Source organism: Salmo salar, chromosome 19, assembly GCF_965601325.2.
Source record: "Salmo salar chromosome 19, fSalSal1, whole genome shotgun sequence".
Classification (NCBI taxonomy): domain Eukaryota; kingdom Metazoa; phylum Chordata; class Actinopteri; order Salmoniformes; family Salmonidae; genus Salmo; species Salmo salar.
In genome coordinates, this window is record NC_138309.1 from 1,566,994 (window position 1) to 1,583,419 (window position 16,426).

Below are 16,426 nucleotides of genomic sequence, written 5' to 3' on the forward strand. Positions count from 1 at the left end.
ACTGTACATGTATGCATATATTCAGTCTGTTCACTAGTAGCTTCAGTGTTTTCTCTCTCTCTCTCTATCCGTGTGTATGTGTGTTAGATGTGCCTACGTGCATCCCTATCTGAGGCTGTGGTAGGCACACAGCCGCAGTGGAGCTCATCTTCTCTTCCTCTTCAAGACGCCCTCCTTGCAGTGTGGAAATGAGCTGCAGCCAGTTGCCCCTCCTGTTCCGGTTCCCATTGGCCGAGAGGAGCCACCTCCCTCCCCAGCCTCATTGGTATGCAGGCAGTGCAGTGTCAGTGAGGAGAGGAGAGAGGAAAGAGGGAGCAGTCAGTGCTGCAGGGCAGAGGTTAGCGAGGAGAGTGAGTGAATGAGAGCTGCTGAATCTGCTGTTTGCTTGTTTTGCTGGGCTGCCTCCTTTCCACACAACACTTGCACCACAGAATACCCTGCCACCACTACAGACGCTGCAGATTACCACGCTAGTTAGCCACGGCGCTAACAGGAGAGCAAGGGGCCACCAGGAATCAAGCTAGCCGGGTTTCTCCATCCTTTGAGCAGGGGACGTAGCCGTGTCGTGTAGTGGAGGGGGCTGACGCTACGATTTAGTCACCCGCTCCTACCTCCCCCAACCCCACTCCCCGTCCCCTTCTCCCCAACCACCACCGGCAGCCTGCTTGCTCCTCCCTATGCCCTTGTCCTCGGCGGGTCCTCTCAACTCCCTGGCCAGTATATGGATAGAAGCTCCCTGTTTCAGCTCATACAAGAGCAGGTAAGCGAGCAAAGCAGCGGCGGGAGGTTTCTATGGTTACCGTCTCCTGCCAGCAGCCAGCCGCACTCTTTCTATCTAGGGATGAAAGACAAGAGGCAGGTGTTAGAACTGCTGCTAGGGGAGGGGGGAAGGGGCATGTGGTATTGTGTTACTTTAAAAAAAAATGTTTACTTTATTTTATTTAGTAATTATTGACTTTATTTATTGAATTGCGTTGTTGGTTAAGGGCTTGTAAGCATTTCATGGTAAGGTCTACCTACACCTGTTGTATTCGGCGCATGTGACAAATAAAATTTGATGTCGGCATCAAATCAAATTTTGTCACATGCGCCGAATACAAACCTTACCATGAAATGCTTACTTACAAGCCCTTAACCAACAATGCAGTTTTAATAAAATAGTCTTAATAAAATATTTACTAAATATTTTTATTTATTTAAATAACACAAAATAACCGAGTCGATACCGAGTCGATGTGCATCGGTACAGGTTAGTCGAGGTCATTTGTACATGTAGGTAGGGGTAAAGTGATAATACACAGCAAGTAGCAGCAGTGTAAAAGCAAAGGGGGGGGGTGTCAATGCAAGTAGTCCCTGTGGCCATTTGATTAATTGTTCAGCAGTCTTATGGCTTGGGGGTTGAAGCTGTTAAGGAGTCTTTTGGACCTGGACTTGGCGCTCCGGTACCGCTTGCCATGGGTGACTTGGGTGACTGAAGTATTGACCATTTTTTGGGCCCTTCCTCTGACACCGCCTAGTATATAGGTCCTGGATGTCAGGAAGCTTTTTTTTTATACTTTTACCCATTTTTCTCGCCAATTTTGTGGTATCCAATTGGTAGTTACAGGCTTGTCTCATCGCTGCAACTCCCGTACGGACTTGAGAGAGGCGAAGGTCGAGAGCCTTGCGTCCTCCGAAGCACGACCCAACCAAGCCGCACTGCTTCTTGACACAATGCCCATTTAACCCGAAAGCCATCCACACCAATGTGTCAGTGGAAACACCGTACACCTGGCGACTGTGCCAGCGTGCATACGCCCAGCCTGCCACAGGAGTCGCTAGAGGGCAATGGGACAAGGACAACCCTGCTGGCCAAACCCTCCCCTAAACCAGGCGACGCTGGGCCAATTGTGCGCCGCCCCATGGGTCTCCCGGTCGCGGCCGGCTGCGATAAAGCCTGGACTCAAACCAGGATCTCTAGTGGCACAGCCATTAACTGCGATCCAGTGCCTTAGACCACTGCGCCAGTCGGGAGGCCCTGTCGTCAGCAAACTTAATGATGGTCTTGCTTGGCCACACAGTTGTGGGTGAACAGAGAGTACAGGGGAGGACTAAGCACGCACCCCAGAGGGGCCCCCATGTTCAAGATCAGCGTATCATGTGTTGTTGCCTACCCTTACCACCTGGAAGTCCAGGATCCAGTTGCATAGGGAGGTGTTTAGTCCCAGGGTCCTTAGCTTAGTGATGAGCTTTGTGGGCACTATTGTGTTGAACGCTGAGCTGTAGTCAATGAACAGCATTCTCATGCACAGTACCAGTCAAAAGTTTGGACACACCTACTCATTCAAGGGTTTTTCTTTATTTTTACTATTTTCTACATTGTAGAATAATAGTGAAGACATCGAACTATGAAATAACACATATGGAATCATGTAATAACCAAAAAAGTGTTCAACAAATCAAAATAGGTTTTATGTTTGAGATTCTTCAAAGTAGCCACCCTTTGCCTTGATGACAGCTTTGCACACTCTTGGCATTCTTTCAACCAGCTTCATGAGGTAGTCACCTGGAATGCATTTCAATTAACAGGTGTGCCTTGTTAAAAGTTAATTTGTGGAATTTCTTTCCTTAATGCGTTTGAGCCAATCGGTTGTGTTGTGACAAGGTAGGGGGGGTATACAGAAGATAGCCCTATTTGGTTAAAGACCAAGTCCATATTATGGCAAGAACAGTTCAAATAAGCAAAGAGAAACGACAGTCCATCATTACTTTAAGACATGAAGGTCAGTCAATACGGAAAATGTCAAGAACTTTTAAAGTTTCTTCAACGCAAATACCCTCAAGTGCTGTGATGAAACTGGCTCTCATGATCGCCACAGGAAAAGAAGACCCAGAGTTATCTCTGCTGCAGAGGATAAGGTCATTAGAGTTAACTGCACCTCAGATTGCAGCCCAAATAAGTAACCGACACATCTCAACATCAACTGTTCAAAGGCGACTGCGTGAATCAGGCCTTCATGGTTGAATAGCTGCAAAGAAACCACTACTAAAGGACACCAATAATAAGAAGAGACTTGATGGGCCAATAAACACGAGCAATGAACATTAGACCAGTGGAAATCTGTCCTTTTGCCTGATATGTCCAAATTTGAGATTTTTGTTCCAACCTCCGTGTCTTTGTGAGACGCAGAGTAGGTGAACGGATGATCTCCGCATGTGTGGTTCCCACTGTGAGGTATGGAGGAGGTGGTGTGGGGGTGCTTTGATGGTGACACTGTCTGTGATTTATTTAGAATTTAAGGCACCCTTAACCAGCATGGCTACCACAGCATTCTGCAGGGATACGCCATCCCATCTGGTTTGGGCTTAGTGGGACTATCATTTGTTTTTCAAAAGAACAATGACCCAAAACATACCTCTAGGCTGTGTAAGGGCTATTTGACCAAGAAGGAGATTGATGAAGTGCTGCATCAGATGACCTGGCCTCCACAATCACCCAACCTCAACCCAATTGAGATGGTTTGGGATGAGGTGGAAAAGCAGCCAACAAGTGCTCAACATATGTGGTAACTCCTTCAAGATTGTTGGAAAAATATTCTTAATGAAGCTGGTTAAGAGAATGCCATGAGTGTGCAAAGCTGTCATCAAGACAAATGGTGGCTACTTTGAAGAATCTAAAATCTAAAATATATTTTGATTTGTTTAACACTTTTTTGGGTACTACATGATTCCATATGTGTTATTCCATAGTTTTGATGTCTTCACTTTTATTCTACAGTGTAGGAAATAGTCAAAATAAAGAAAACCCTTGAATGAATAGGTGTGTCAACTTTTGACTGGTACTGTAAGTGTTCCTTTTTTCCAGGTGGGAAAGCTCTGCGTGGAGTGCGATTGAGGTTGTGTCATCTGTGGATCTGTTGGGGTGCTTTGCGAATTGGAGTGTGTCTAGGGTTTCCAGGATGAAGGTGTTGATGTGAGCCATGACTAGCCTTTCAAAGCACGTTATGGCTACCGACGTAAGTGCTACAGCGCGGTAGTCATTTAGGCAGGTTACCTTCGCTTTCTTGGGCACAGGGACTATGGTGGTCTGCTTGAAACATGTAGGTATTACAGACTCGGTCAGGGAGAGGTTGAAAATGTCAGTGAAGACAGTTGGTCCGTGCATGCTCTTAGTACATGTCCTGGTAATCCATTTGACTCTGCGGCCTTGTGAATATTGACTTGTTAAAAGGTCTTGCTCATATCGGCTACGGAGTGCGTGATGAACAGCTGGTTCTCTCATGCATGCTTCACTGTTGCTGGCCTCGAAGCGATCAAATAAGGCATTTATCCCATCTGGTAGGCGCAAGGCACTGGGCAGCTCGCAGCTGGGTTTCCCTTTGTAGGGTGTAATAGTTTGCAAGCCTTGCCACATCCGACGACCGTCAGAGCTGGTGTAGTAGGATTCAATCTTAGTCCTGTATTGACGCTTTGCCTGTTTGAAGGTTCGTCTGAGGGCATAGCGGGATTTCTTATAAGCCTCCGGATTAGTGTCCCGCTCTTTGAAAGCGGCAGCTCTAGCCTTTAGCTCGGTGCGGATGTTGCCTGTAATCCATGGCTTCTGGTTTGGATATGTATGTACAATCACTGTCGGGGCAACGTGATCAATTCACTTATTGATGAAGCCAGTGACTGAGTTGGTATACTCCTCAATGACATTGGATGAATCCTGGAACATATTCCAGTCTGTGCTAGCAAAACAATCCTGTAGCGTAGCATCCGTGTCATCTGACCACTTCTGTATTGAGCTAGTCACTAGTACTTCCTGCTTAAGTTTTTTCTTGTACGCCAGAATCAGGAGGATAGAATTATGGTCAGATTTTCCAAATGGAGGGCGAGGGAGAGCCTTGTACGCGTCTATGTGTGTGGAGTAAAGGTGGTCTTGAGTACTCTGCCTCTGGCGAGCAATACCTCGAGACTACCTTAATATTAGACATCGCGCACCAGCTGTTATTGACAAATAGACTCACACCCTCACCCCTCGTCTTACCGGATGTAGCTGTTCTGTCCTGCCGATGCACGGAAAACCCAGCCAAATGTATATTATCTGTGTCGTCGTTCAGCCACAACTTGGTGAAACATAAACTATTACAGTTTTTAATATCTCGTTGGTAGGATAGTCTCGAACGGAGCTAATCCAGTTTATTCTCCAGTGATTGCACGTTGGCCAATAGAACGGATGGTAGAGGCGGGTTACCCACTCGCCAACGAATTCTCACAAGGCAACATGATCTCTGCCCCCTGTATTTATTTCCTTATTTTCTTCATGCCATGGGCCTTGTATGGGAGCAACATTATATCCTTCTTGTCACTCATTAAATAAAAAATCTTTGTCTAGTTCGAGGTGAGTAATCGCTGTTCTGATATCCAGAATCTCTTTTTGGTCGTAAGAGACGGTAGCATCAACATTATGTACAAAATTAAAAAAGGTCAGATCATGTGTCACAGTTTGTAGAGGTGGAAATGGCATGTTTTCCTGGTTTACCTGTGCAGCAGTGATAGGAATGAATGGTTAAACTCTGGATGAAATAGATTTAGTGTGAATGAATGGATTGTAGGAAGCAGTGGTCACGGGGTAATTTATCTGTAGATGGTTGGTCCTAACCTGATGATTTTACTGTAGTCAGTAGGGCAATCATCTGGGCACTAGCTTGTACCTATGTTGTTGTGTGCCATAGGTCTGTCTAGGTGTCTGGTATTTTTCCTATTCCTTGTGTATCTCAGACATATTGACAGATTTTCCTCTTGGTTACATAACAACCCAGGGGCAATGCTGTGCTTTGCAGTATCAAGATCCAGCACCAGTGGTGTAAAGTACTTAGTTTTTGGGGGTATCTGTAATTTACTTTACTATTTATATTTGTGACTACTTTTACTTAACTACATTCCTAAAGAAAATAATGTACTTTTTACTCCATACATTTTCCCTGACACCCGAAGTACTCGTTACATTTTGAATGCCTTGCAGGACAAGAAAATGGTCCAAATCACACTTATCAAGAGAACATCCCTGGTCATCCCTACTGCCTCTGATCTGGCGGACTCAATCAACAAACATGTTTCGTTTGTAAATTATGTCTGACTGTTGGAGTGTGCCGCTGGGTATCCATAAATGTAAAAAAACAAGAAAATGGTGCTGTCTGGTTTGCTTTATATAAGGAATTGGGTTATTATATATATTTTTTTACATTTGATACTTAAAGATGCACTATGCAGAAATCGTTCTGCCATTTCCTGGTTACTAAAATTCTAATAGTTCGCCTAATTTCGGTTTATGTGACAAAACAAGCAGTCATTGTGTAGAAAATCATTATTCCATCTAAACCGCTGTGAAGTATATTTTCCATAACCAAAAATATTGTATATTCAGCAGTTAGAAGCTGGTGTAAATGACGCAAAAACTAAATTTCAGAACGGGAAGCATAGAAATAGGACACATTTCTTAGACTTGCCTTCAACTGGAATTAAAGGTCTATAACTCACATTTCTATATGAATTTGGTCAGGCCACTGAAAAAGTTATATATTGTAGCGTTATATTTTAGCAATTACATTTAGTTTTGATACTTAAGTATATTTAAAACCAAATCCTTTTAGACCTTACTCAAGTAGTATTTGACTTTCACTTTTACTTGAGTCATTTTCTATTAAGGTGTCTTTACTTTTACTCAAGTATGACAACTGGGTACTTTTTTCCACCATTGTCCAGCACAGGCTACAGCCTCAAGCACTCTTTTCAGGTCTCTCAGGAAGCATTTATTCAACTTTGAACATTTTTCAATTTTTTCAGTTTTAGTATTTAAAGCGTTTTGCTAGTTAAATCAAAGACTACTTTAATGGTTTTTTTTATCAATGTCTAATGTGCATCGTATCAATGTCTAATGTGCATCGTGCCACCCCCTCATCCCTCATTCACGTTATTGGCTGGCTGGACCAATCCACTGTTCTGTGGCACCAGCTGGGGATTTGGCTGATTGACAGATTGGGCACCGAGAGGGAGGCATCGATTATCTGCTGCAGGGTCTAAGGGTCACGAGTGGACCATCAGTAACACATTGATCAACAGACTTAGAGGTGCGTGCGTTTGTGGGTACCTGAAGTTCTCACAAGGATAGTAAAACAAGGAGAATTTGGACGTTAGAACATTTTGCCGATAACCAGGAAAATGTATTTTTTAGGCTTAGGGGTTAGGTTTAGGGTTTGGGATACAATTAGGGTTAGAATTAAGGTTAGGCCGGGCCTCCCGAGTGGCGCAGCGGTCTAAAGCACTGGATCGTAGTGCTAGATGCGTTACTACAGACCTGGGTTCATTCCCGGGCTGTGCCACAACCGGCCGTGGCTGGGAGTCCCATAGGACAGTGTACAATTGGCACAGCGTAATCTGGGTTAGGGGAGGGTTTGGTCGGGGGGGCTTTACTTGGCTCATCGAGCTCTTGCGACTCCTTGTGGCGGGCCGGGCGCCTGCAGGCTGACCCCATCGTCAGTTGAACGGAATTAAGGTTAGAAGTTAGGGTTAGTGGTTAGGTATAGTTTCAAAGTTAGGGGTTATGGTTAGGTTTAGGGAAAATATGATTTTGGATGGGAATCAATTCTTTGGTCGCCACAAGGATAGCAATACAAACTGGTGTGTGTGCGTGCTTGTTTTACCCTACCTTTTTTTCAATATTTGTGTGTGTGTGTGTGTGTGTGTGTGTGTGTGTGTGTGTGTGTTTATGTATGAGAAGAAGGTGAAAAGCCACCAAGGAATATTGTGTGAATATCAATGTGGTAAAAGGATGTCCTGTGGTCATGGTGGTGGTTTTCAAAGTTTTCGAGCAGGAGCATGCATAGTGAATCATTTATGAGCAATTCATTGAAGGTGCACAGGTAGAGGGAATTCTTTAGCTTTAATGTGTCTGGTTTCAATGGAGAAAAACTGTCTTTATGTTAGCCCGGGAAAGCAACGAAGTTGTGTGCATGTCAACATCTATTTATCCATAATGTGTGGCAGACCTCAACTTGAAAGTAGAGTAGACCAATATTTTCTCCCCTAAGAGATACTTGTTGTTCTTGTCTCCTCAAAATATCTCTGAAGGCTATATTTTCATAGGCTCAGATGTGTAGACATTCATGTAGGCCTAGATCAGCAGGTTGAGTTCATGTTGGTCTAGTCTCCTTTCACTCATATAGGGCTATGAGTGGAGTTGTGCTACATGTAGCTAGTTGCATGTACCTCTCATATTGGGCTGCTACATCAGACTGCAGCACGAGAGAGAGAGAGTAGCTACACGAGTGAGTTTTATTAGTCTTTGTCTGCAGGAGGTAGCAGCGCTGAGCTCAGGCTATTTCTGTCCCATGCAGGCACATACACTCACTGACTCAGACTCAGACTCATACTCTTAGCCTTGACAAACACAGACACACTCACACTTAATAAGGAAATTGGCAGCCAAAGCTCGAGCTCCACCATCACTGAGCCATGCAATCGTTAGTTGATTAATATCTCCTTTGCAATTCCCCTCTTTATCAGAGCTATTTTCACCTGCTAGATAAAGACTGATGATCTGAGGACAGTGTTATACAGTTTTGACGTGTATATATGCCAACCATAGCAAGGATGAGGTTCTTATTTTCCCTTTCATCGAGGTCTGATGCCATCAGCATGGTGCTTTTCATGCATAGCATTTGAGAAATGTCTCCTGCTGCTGTTTGTGTGACTGTGTGTCAAAGGGAGAAAATGTAGTCATGGATTCGACATGAATCAAGGAGTTTTGCTCTCTCTGTGTAGAGCGAGAGTAGAGACTAGAGAGAGAGAGAGAGAGAGAGCGAGCTGTTGTCGTGGCCTGACTGACACCATCTTGCAGTCAGTGCCACAGTAGCCTAGAATGCTGCTGATGTATAATAATTAGAGGGCCCAGTTGTCAAAGAACAGCAGTGGATCCTGGGGGCACTGGAGCTGATTCACTGCTTAGCTCAGACGCTGTCGCTATGGTAATACACTGCCACGCAAATATTACTGCAACACTGATACTACTCTCATACTACAGCAATACTCAGATGCTACATGTATACTACTACCGTGCTATCCTTGTACTCTGGTATGGAAATTAAGGATTTTGGGCACTGGCATAGCAGGCTAGTAGACCACAATTTTTACTAGCCCAGTCTGAAAAGTACTAGCGTTGCTTATACTACCCTGCTTATACTACAACACTACTACACCACTCTGATACTACTACATTACTTAAAATATTACTACACTTCTACAATGCTACATTACTACACTCATGCTACTACAGTACTACACTCTTACTACTACATAGATAGGTACTGCACAAATACTTACTGAAAGTACCTAGATTTGCTGTGTGACGTACTGTAGGCACACACAGACCCATCCATTTTAGTCTGGATGTGAGGATGTAGATCTTGCAATGTGGACAAACAAAGCTTCCTTTTTATTTAGGGCCAAGGTTCCCAGGTCAGGGTTTCCTCCCCCTCCCACTGTAGTGCTGGCCTCAGTTAAGTGACACCTGCTCTGGGGTTAGCCTCAGTGGCTGGTTGTCTGCTGACGGTAATAGTCTTGAGGGTTAACGACGTGATCTTTCCCCTGCAGTCAGCACAGCCGTCTCCTCCTCCTCCACACTATTTCATCCCCTTATCTTCATCCATCCCCTTCTACTTGCTCCCACCCTATTTTCTTCACTCCATCTTGTTTTTCTCTATTTTTGTTAACCCATTCACCCTCTTCATCCGCAGGTCCTGCTGTCACCCCCCCCCCCCCCCCGACCCCTTAGCCCTCACCTCTTTCATCATCCCTTTTTCACCAGCCCATCCTTCTATCCATTCCTCTAATTATCTCTCCATCCATCTATGTCCTTCTTTCCCTACTCCAGTGCTCTCTACCCCCTCCTCTCTCAATCCCCCCTCGTAAAAGGGAAATGGGAAAGCTGTGACACACAGGAAACCCGTAACCATGGCGACGATGTGGCTTGTCAACGCATTATTATTCTCACCACACACACACACACACACACACACACACACACACACACACACACACACACACACACACACACACACACACACACACACACACACACACACACACACAGTCATGGACCCCACTACCCTTACTAAGAAAAAAAGGTGAAGCTTATAACCTAACGTTCATTCGTCTCTGTTTTCCTCACTGAATGTATTGATTGTTAATCATCATAATTACCAACAAGGACCAATCTTTCTTCACCTTCATTCTCAGCTCCCGTACTTGTGTAACACCCTTCCAGTAGAAGGTTAGGCAAATACTGTCTCTATTTACAGTATAGGCTACAGTTCAATTTGCAGTGTAAAACCCCACATGGTAACCGTGGCGATGTGACAATGACATATGGGGCCAGACAGTGATCAGACTTCGTGGCTCCTCTGTGTGCCCGGGTGAGAGATGGTGGAGAGGATCCTATTAGAATCTTGTGTGTGGAACTGTGGATGCAGAGCACCGGAGTGTGTCACAGACTTCTGATAGACTTGGACTGTTGGAGTGTGTTAGAGCCGTCTGACTGACTGAATGCTACACAGTGGTTGAGCAGTCTCTGACGTTCTCTCTTTTCCTCTATTTCTCTCGCTCTCCTCGCTCTCTATATACAGTGGCAAGAAAAAGTATGTGAACCCTTTGGAATTACCTGGATTTCTGCATAAATTGGTCATCAAATTTGATCTGATCTTCACAAACAATAAACAAACATAGTGTGCTTAAACTAATAACACACATATTATTGTATTTTTCTTGTCTATATTGAATACATAATTTAAACATTCACAGTGTAGGTTGGAAAAAGTATGTGAACCCCTAGGCTAATTGGAGTCAGGAGTCAACTAACCTGGAGTCGAATCAATGAGACGAGATTGTAGATTTTGGTTAGAGCTGCCTTGCCCTATAAAAAACACTCACAAAATTTGAGTTTCTATTCACAGGGAGCATTGCCTGATGTGAACCATGCCTTGAACAAAAGAGATCTCAGAAGACCTAAGATTAAGAATTGTTGACTTGCATAAAGCTGGAAAGGGTTACAAAGTATCACTAAAAGCATTGATGTTCATCAGTCCACGGTAAGACATTGTCTATAAATAGAAAAATTCAACACTGTTGCTACTCTCCCTAGGAGTGGCCGTCCTGCAAAGATGACTGCAAGAGCACAGTGCAGAATGTTCAATGAGGTTAAGAAGAATCCTAGAGTGTCAGCAGAAGACATACATAAATCTCTGGAACATGCTAACATCTCCGTTGACGAGTCTACGATACGTAAAACACTAAACAAGAATGGTGTTCATGGGAGGATACTACGGAAGAAGCCACTGCTGTCCAAAAAAAAACATTGCTGCACGTCTGAAGTTTGCACAAGTGCACCTTGATGTTCCACAGCGCTACTGGCAAAATATTTTGAGTTGTTTGGAAGGAACACAACACTATGTGTGGAGAAAAAAAGGCACAGCACACATGATGCTCCCTCCACCAAGTATGGTGGAGGGAGCATCATGGTTTGGGGCTGCCTCAGGCCCTGGACAGCTTGCTATCATCAACGGAAAAAGGAATTCCCAAGTTTATCAAGCCATTTTGCAGGAGAGTGTTAGGCTATCTGTCTGCCAATTGAAGCTCTACAGAAGTTGGGTGACGCAACAGGACAACAGCACAAATCACAGAAGTAAATCAACAACAGAATGGCTTCAACAGAGAAAAAAAATACGCCTTTTGGAGTTGCCCAGTCAGTCCTGACCTCAACCCGATTGAGATGCTGTGGCATGACCTCAAGAGCAGTTCACACCAAACATTCCAAGAATATTGCTGAACTGAAACAATTTTGTAAAGAGGAATGGTCCAAAATTCCTCCTGACCGTGCAGGTCTGATCCACAACTACAGAAAATGTTTGGTTGAGGTTTTTGATGCCAAAGGAGGGTCACCCAAATTGTATGACCAATTTATGCAGATATCCACATATTTCCAAAGGGTTCACATACTTTTTCTTGCAAATGTATCCATACCCCTCCCTCCCTCTCTCCCCATCCTATCATCCTAGCGCCCTACACTCAGCCTATGCAAAATGTTGGCCTTATCTGCAACCCTTCTTTCTCTCCCCAGGGGCAGAATAGGCTGTGTTTAAACAAACCTCTGTGAACACACAGTAAGGGGATTAAGTAAAAATAGATCTGGGACATTTTTTCTTTCTTGGTTCATTCTCATCCATGCATTTGCTTTAGCCGCATTTCAGGAAGCCACTTCCCAAGCTCAAGACTGTCAGGCCCAGCCAGCGAGGGGCCCCGGCATTCAGCCAATATTACTCAGTGTGTGATATGTTCGCGAGATGACTGAGAAGGGAGATGGCTCAGATTACTGATGTGTGTGTGTGTCCATGTGTGTATTTGTGTTCGTGTCGGTGTGTGTGTGTACTTTTGTATGGGCCTGTTGGGATGGAAAATGACTTCACAACAAAGTCTGTGATTGTGAAAACACAAGAATTTACAGTATTTGCTGTTAGCTCCCTACCATTTCAGAAGGCTGATAACATTTGGTTGCTTGCATCAACATGGCAAACATGCAGGGCCGGTTCCAGGCATAAGCGACATAAACGGTCACTTAGGGCCCCGGCCGCTAGGAGGGCCCCGGCCGCTAGGAGGCCCCCATCCTGAGAGTAAGAATAGTAGAACACACAAGGTGCAATTTCAAAATTTGTTTGTGCATCAGCAGTTTTTCTCTTATGTCAGTCACTGACAGTCACTCAATTAGCCCTGTCCGCTAACCATTTTTAGATTGGTAGTTAGTCTAGCAAGCTATCTAAACTTGTAGTAATCATGGCCGAATACTGACTGGGCACGCAAGGCACGTGCCCAGGGTCCCTGACCTCCAGGGAGCTCCATTTGATTTTGTTAGTCATTCTCACTCGGATATCATATTAACATGGCATAAGTCATTACAAAATGTGTAGAATTGCAGGAAAATAGCTTTTAAACCTGCCAACATTTTTCTCCGCCCATAGCAAAATGTGTACAACTTTCAAACAAAAATATGTCTCCCCATCGTCAAGAGGGGGGTCCACAAAAATGTTTTGCTGCGAGGTGGAGGGCCTCTCAACCAAATCTCGCTTAGGGCCTCCAAAAGGCTAAAGCCGGCCCTGCAAAAATGCTAGCATCTGACTCGAACCATGTTCAAAGCTAACACACTAGTATTTGACTGCTAATACCCCGCCCCTGACTAATAAATAAGTAACAAGAGACCTTGGGAGGGTGAGCAGTAGAAATGGAATTAAAGAGCTTCTTGTGTTCAATTAAACAGCCGTAAACGTTGCAGAAATCAGAGGAAAAGAACTCCACAAAGAGAGAGGGATCGACACACACACAAACACACTGTATCAGACACTCCCAGGGATTTTCTGATGAATCTTCTTTGTTCATGAGTTGAGCTGGCGAGCTGTAAACCTTGAGACTGCTACAGTAGAGACTGGCACTAGCAGGCTCAGTGTTTAACAGAACTACTCTACCCTCCTGAGGCAGCCAGGGAATGGCCTCTGCCTACTGAGTCATGGAGCCATCTATATTCAGAACGAGCGGATCTCCTCCTCCTATATTTACACAGACCAGCATGATACACACTGTGGGTGACTCCAGAGTGATGCAACTGCTGAAAGACCACTTTTCGGCCCTAGAGCAACAAGGAGCTGTTGGTTAACTCTCTTTTATCATTATATGAAACACAGAAATGCAGTAAAGACACAGCTAGACAGCCTAAAGAGAAACTAGAACAGGATATTAATGCGCCATCAAACAAATTAAATCTAATATAAAATAAATAAATAAATAAGAGACAATGGATAGATACAGTACAAACACAAAAACATACTAGAATGCGGGCTCACAGACACTGTACACCACACACACATACACACCCTATACTTAATGGGCCATTTTTAACCAGGCACTATTTCAGACTGCTAAACTCTGGCATTTTTATGACACTCCCTGCTTAAATCAATTACGGGGAGGCCGAGGCATGCAAGCATCAGCGGTAATAACCCATGGGGGCCTCACAGTGAGAGTGGTGATTCATGAAAACCACAATGATTTGTCCACAAATGCAAATGCAGTAGAACCCAACTCACTAACTCCAAAATGAAAGAAAAAGAGAATACAATGTATGTACAATGACATATGGTGTCAGCAGTGGGATTTCAGTCGTACAGATCACGGTGTACCAATAGAATGACCTGTTGGCCCATCTTTGTTATCAGTCCTGCCAATGCCTGTTGTTACCAGTCTGTTATTTTCTTTAGGCCTGCCCATTTAATTAGATAAAAACAGAACACAAGCCAGCTGTATTTTTGTCTAAGGCTCGTCTGATTCTTCTAATAATGTTCCCACTGACAATATGGTTTAATTAATGCTGCTCTTATTGACATTTTCTTCTCTCTTGGCTCTGTTGCTCGCCATTGTCCTGGCATGTCTGTGTAACCGATGTGAAATGGCTAGTTAGTTAGCAGTGGTGCGCGCTAATAGCGTTTCAATCAGTGACGTCACTCGCTCTGAGACTTGTAGTAGGGTTTCCCCTTGCGTTGCAAGGGCTGCGGCTTTTGTGGCGCGATGGGTAACGATGCTTCGATGGGTGTCAGTTGTTGATGTGTGCAAGGGTCCCTGGTTCGAGCCCGGGTTGGGGCGAAGAGAGGGACGGAACCTACACTGTTACATCTGTTGTGTCTCTGCTGTCGACTGTTGTCTATGGAATAGTTCAGCCCTACTCAATAGGTGACCTCCTGGATGAAATTGTATATATTTTTAAGATCCTGTCTGGCTTTTAATTTACTGTTGAGAATTGTAATAGTTGAATGCAGAAGGTGCAATTTTGAAATTTGGTGGTACATTAGCAGTTTTTATCATATGAACACACAAGACATGGCAAAATGTATAGAATTGCATGAAATTAGCTTTAAAACTGCAAAATTCTCTCTGCTAACGAGAGGTGTGAACAGTTTTTGTCATGGACAGTGTGTGTGTGTTAAAATTAGATGTGGCGCAGGTTGCTGAGGGGGCTGATCATTTCTGGGGGGGGGTCGCATGGGTTTCAAGGTGGGGGTTTGTTACTACGCCAATAAATGACTATATATCCATCCGGACATGGTACTGGTACCCTGTGTATATAGCCAAGTTATTGTTATTGTGTAGTTATTCCTCATTATCTTTCTATTATTTAAAAAAAATTCTCTCACTGTTGGGAGAGACTGTTTACAAAGCATATGACAAATAATATTTTACTTGATTTTACCTTTGCCACCTAGGAAATTTGTGTGACCAGGTGATTACTGATGCACTCATGAAGATTCATTCATACAGTATCTCTCTACATCACTGTCATAATCCGTGTATGTAGGTGGCAGGGAAGTCAGGCGCAGGAGAAACCAAAGTGGTTAAAAATTGAGTATTTCTTTTTTTTTAAACTAACTCCAAAACCAACGTACTCAATAATCCGGGTAAACAATAACCCGTCGCACACCGATACATAATCAACACGTACATAACATAACAAACAATCACCGACAAGGATATGAGGGGAAACAGAGGGTTAAATACACAACATGTAATTACTGGGATAAGAAACAGGTGTATAAGGAGACCAGACAAAACCAATGGAAAATGAAAAACTGATCAATGGTGGCTAGAAGACCGGTGACATCGATCGCCGAGCACCACCCGAACAAGGAGGGGCATCGACTTCGGCAGAAGTCGTGACAATCACTGCAGCGTATTGAGTGCAATGTGCTTTAAAAAAGTACAGCACATAAGATGCATTATGATTATGTATAACGGGAGGTAAAGAAAGAGAATCACTAATACTCAGGGATGAGGTAAATTCCCTTTTAAATAACAAGAATTTAAAAAATCTTCCATGAAAATAAATTCTGTGAATTTAAATGGAATTGAGCCCATTCTTGCTAATAGGCAATACTACTATCATCATCAACAGCAGCACTATTCTGGTCAGCCTGTACTGAGTGTTTGTTGTGTTGTGTTTTCCAGCTGGACCCAGACAACACCGGTTTCATCGCAGTGGAGAACTTCACCAGTTTGGTGGAGCACCATGAGCTGCAGCTGGACCCCTCCAAACTCGACATGCTGTTCGCCCTGGTGCAGAACAACGAGGATGGACAGGTGTGCTACCAGGAGCTCATTGAGCTGGTAAGTGGCTGAAAGGGTACACACACAGAAGCATGCACACACACACACACAGAGGCACATTCATACAGAAGAAGGCATAGTACACACACACGCAACAGAATTATTTGAGAAAGGTTAGATTTGCACACTCAAATTATTTAATGATAATACACACAAACACACAAGTGCGCCTCACACACACACACGCATACAGACATTCAAACTCATAATT

At 44.0% G+C, this 16,426-nt stretch overlaps 1 protein-coding gene across 1 annotated transcript in view; it reads left to right on the plus strand.

The window, feature by feature from the left end:
• The first annotated feature begins 289 nt into the window (after positions 1–289).
• The window catches only part of LOC106578257 (rhomboid-related protein 1), a 78,108-nt gene continuing 61,971 nt past the window's right edge, over positions 290–16,426 (plus strand). The window contains exons 1-2 of the mRNA XM_014156915.3: positions 290–760; positions 16,057–16,215. Of these exons, the coding sequence (XP_014012390.1) occupies positions 722–760; positions 16,057–16,215 (198 nt within the window). The 5' untranslated portion in view covers positions 290–721. The remainder of the gene's footprint in view (positions 761–16,056; positions 16,216–16,426) is intronic.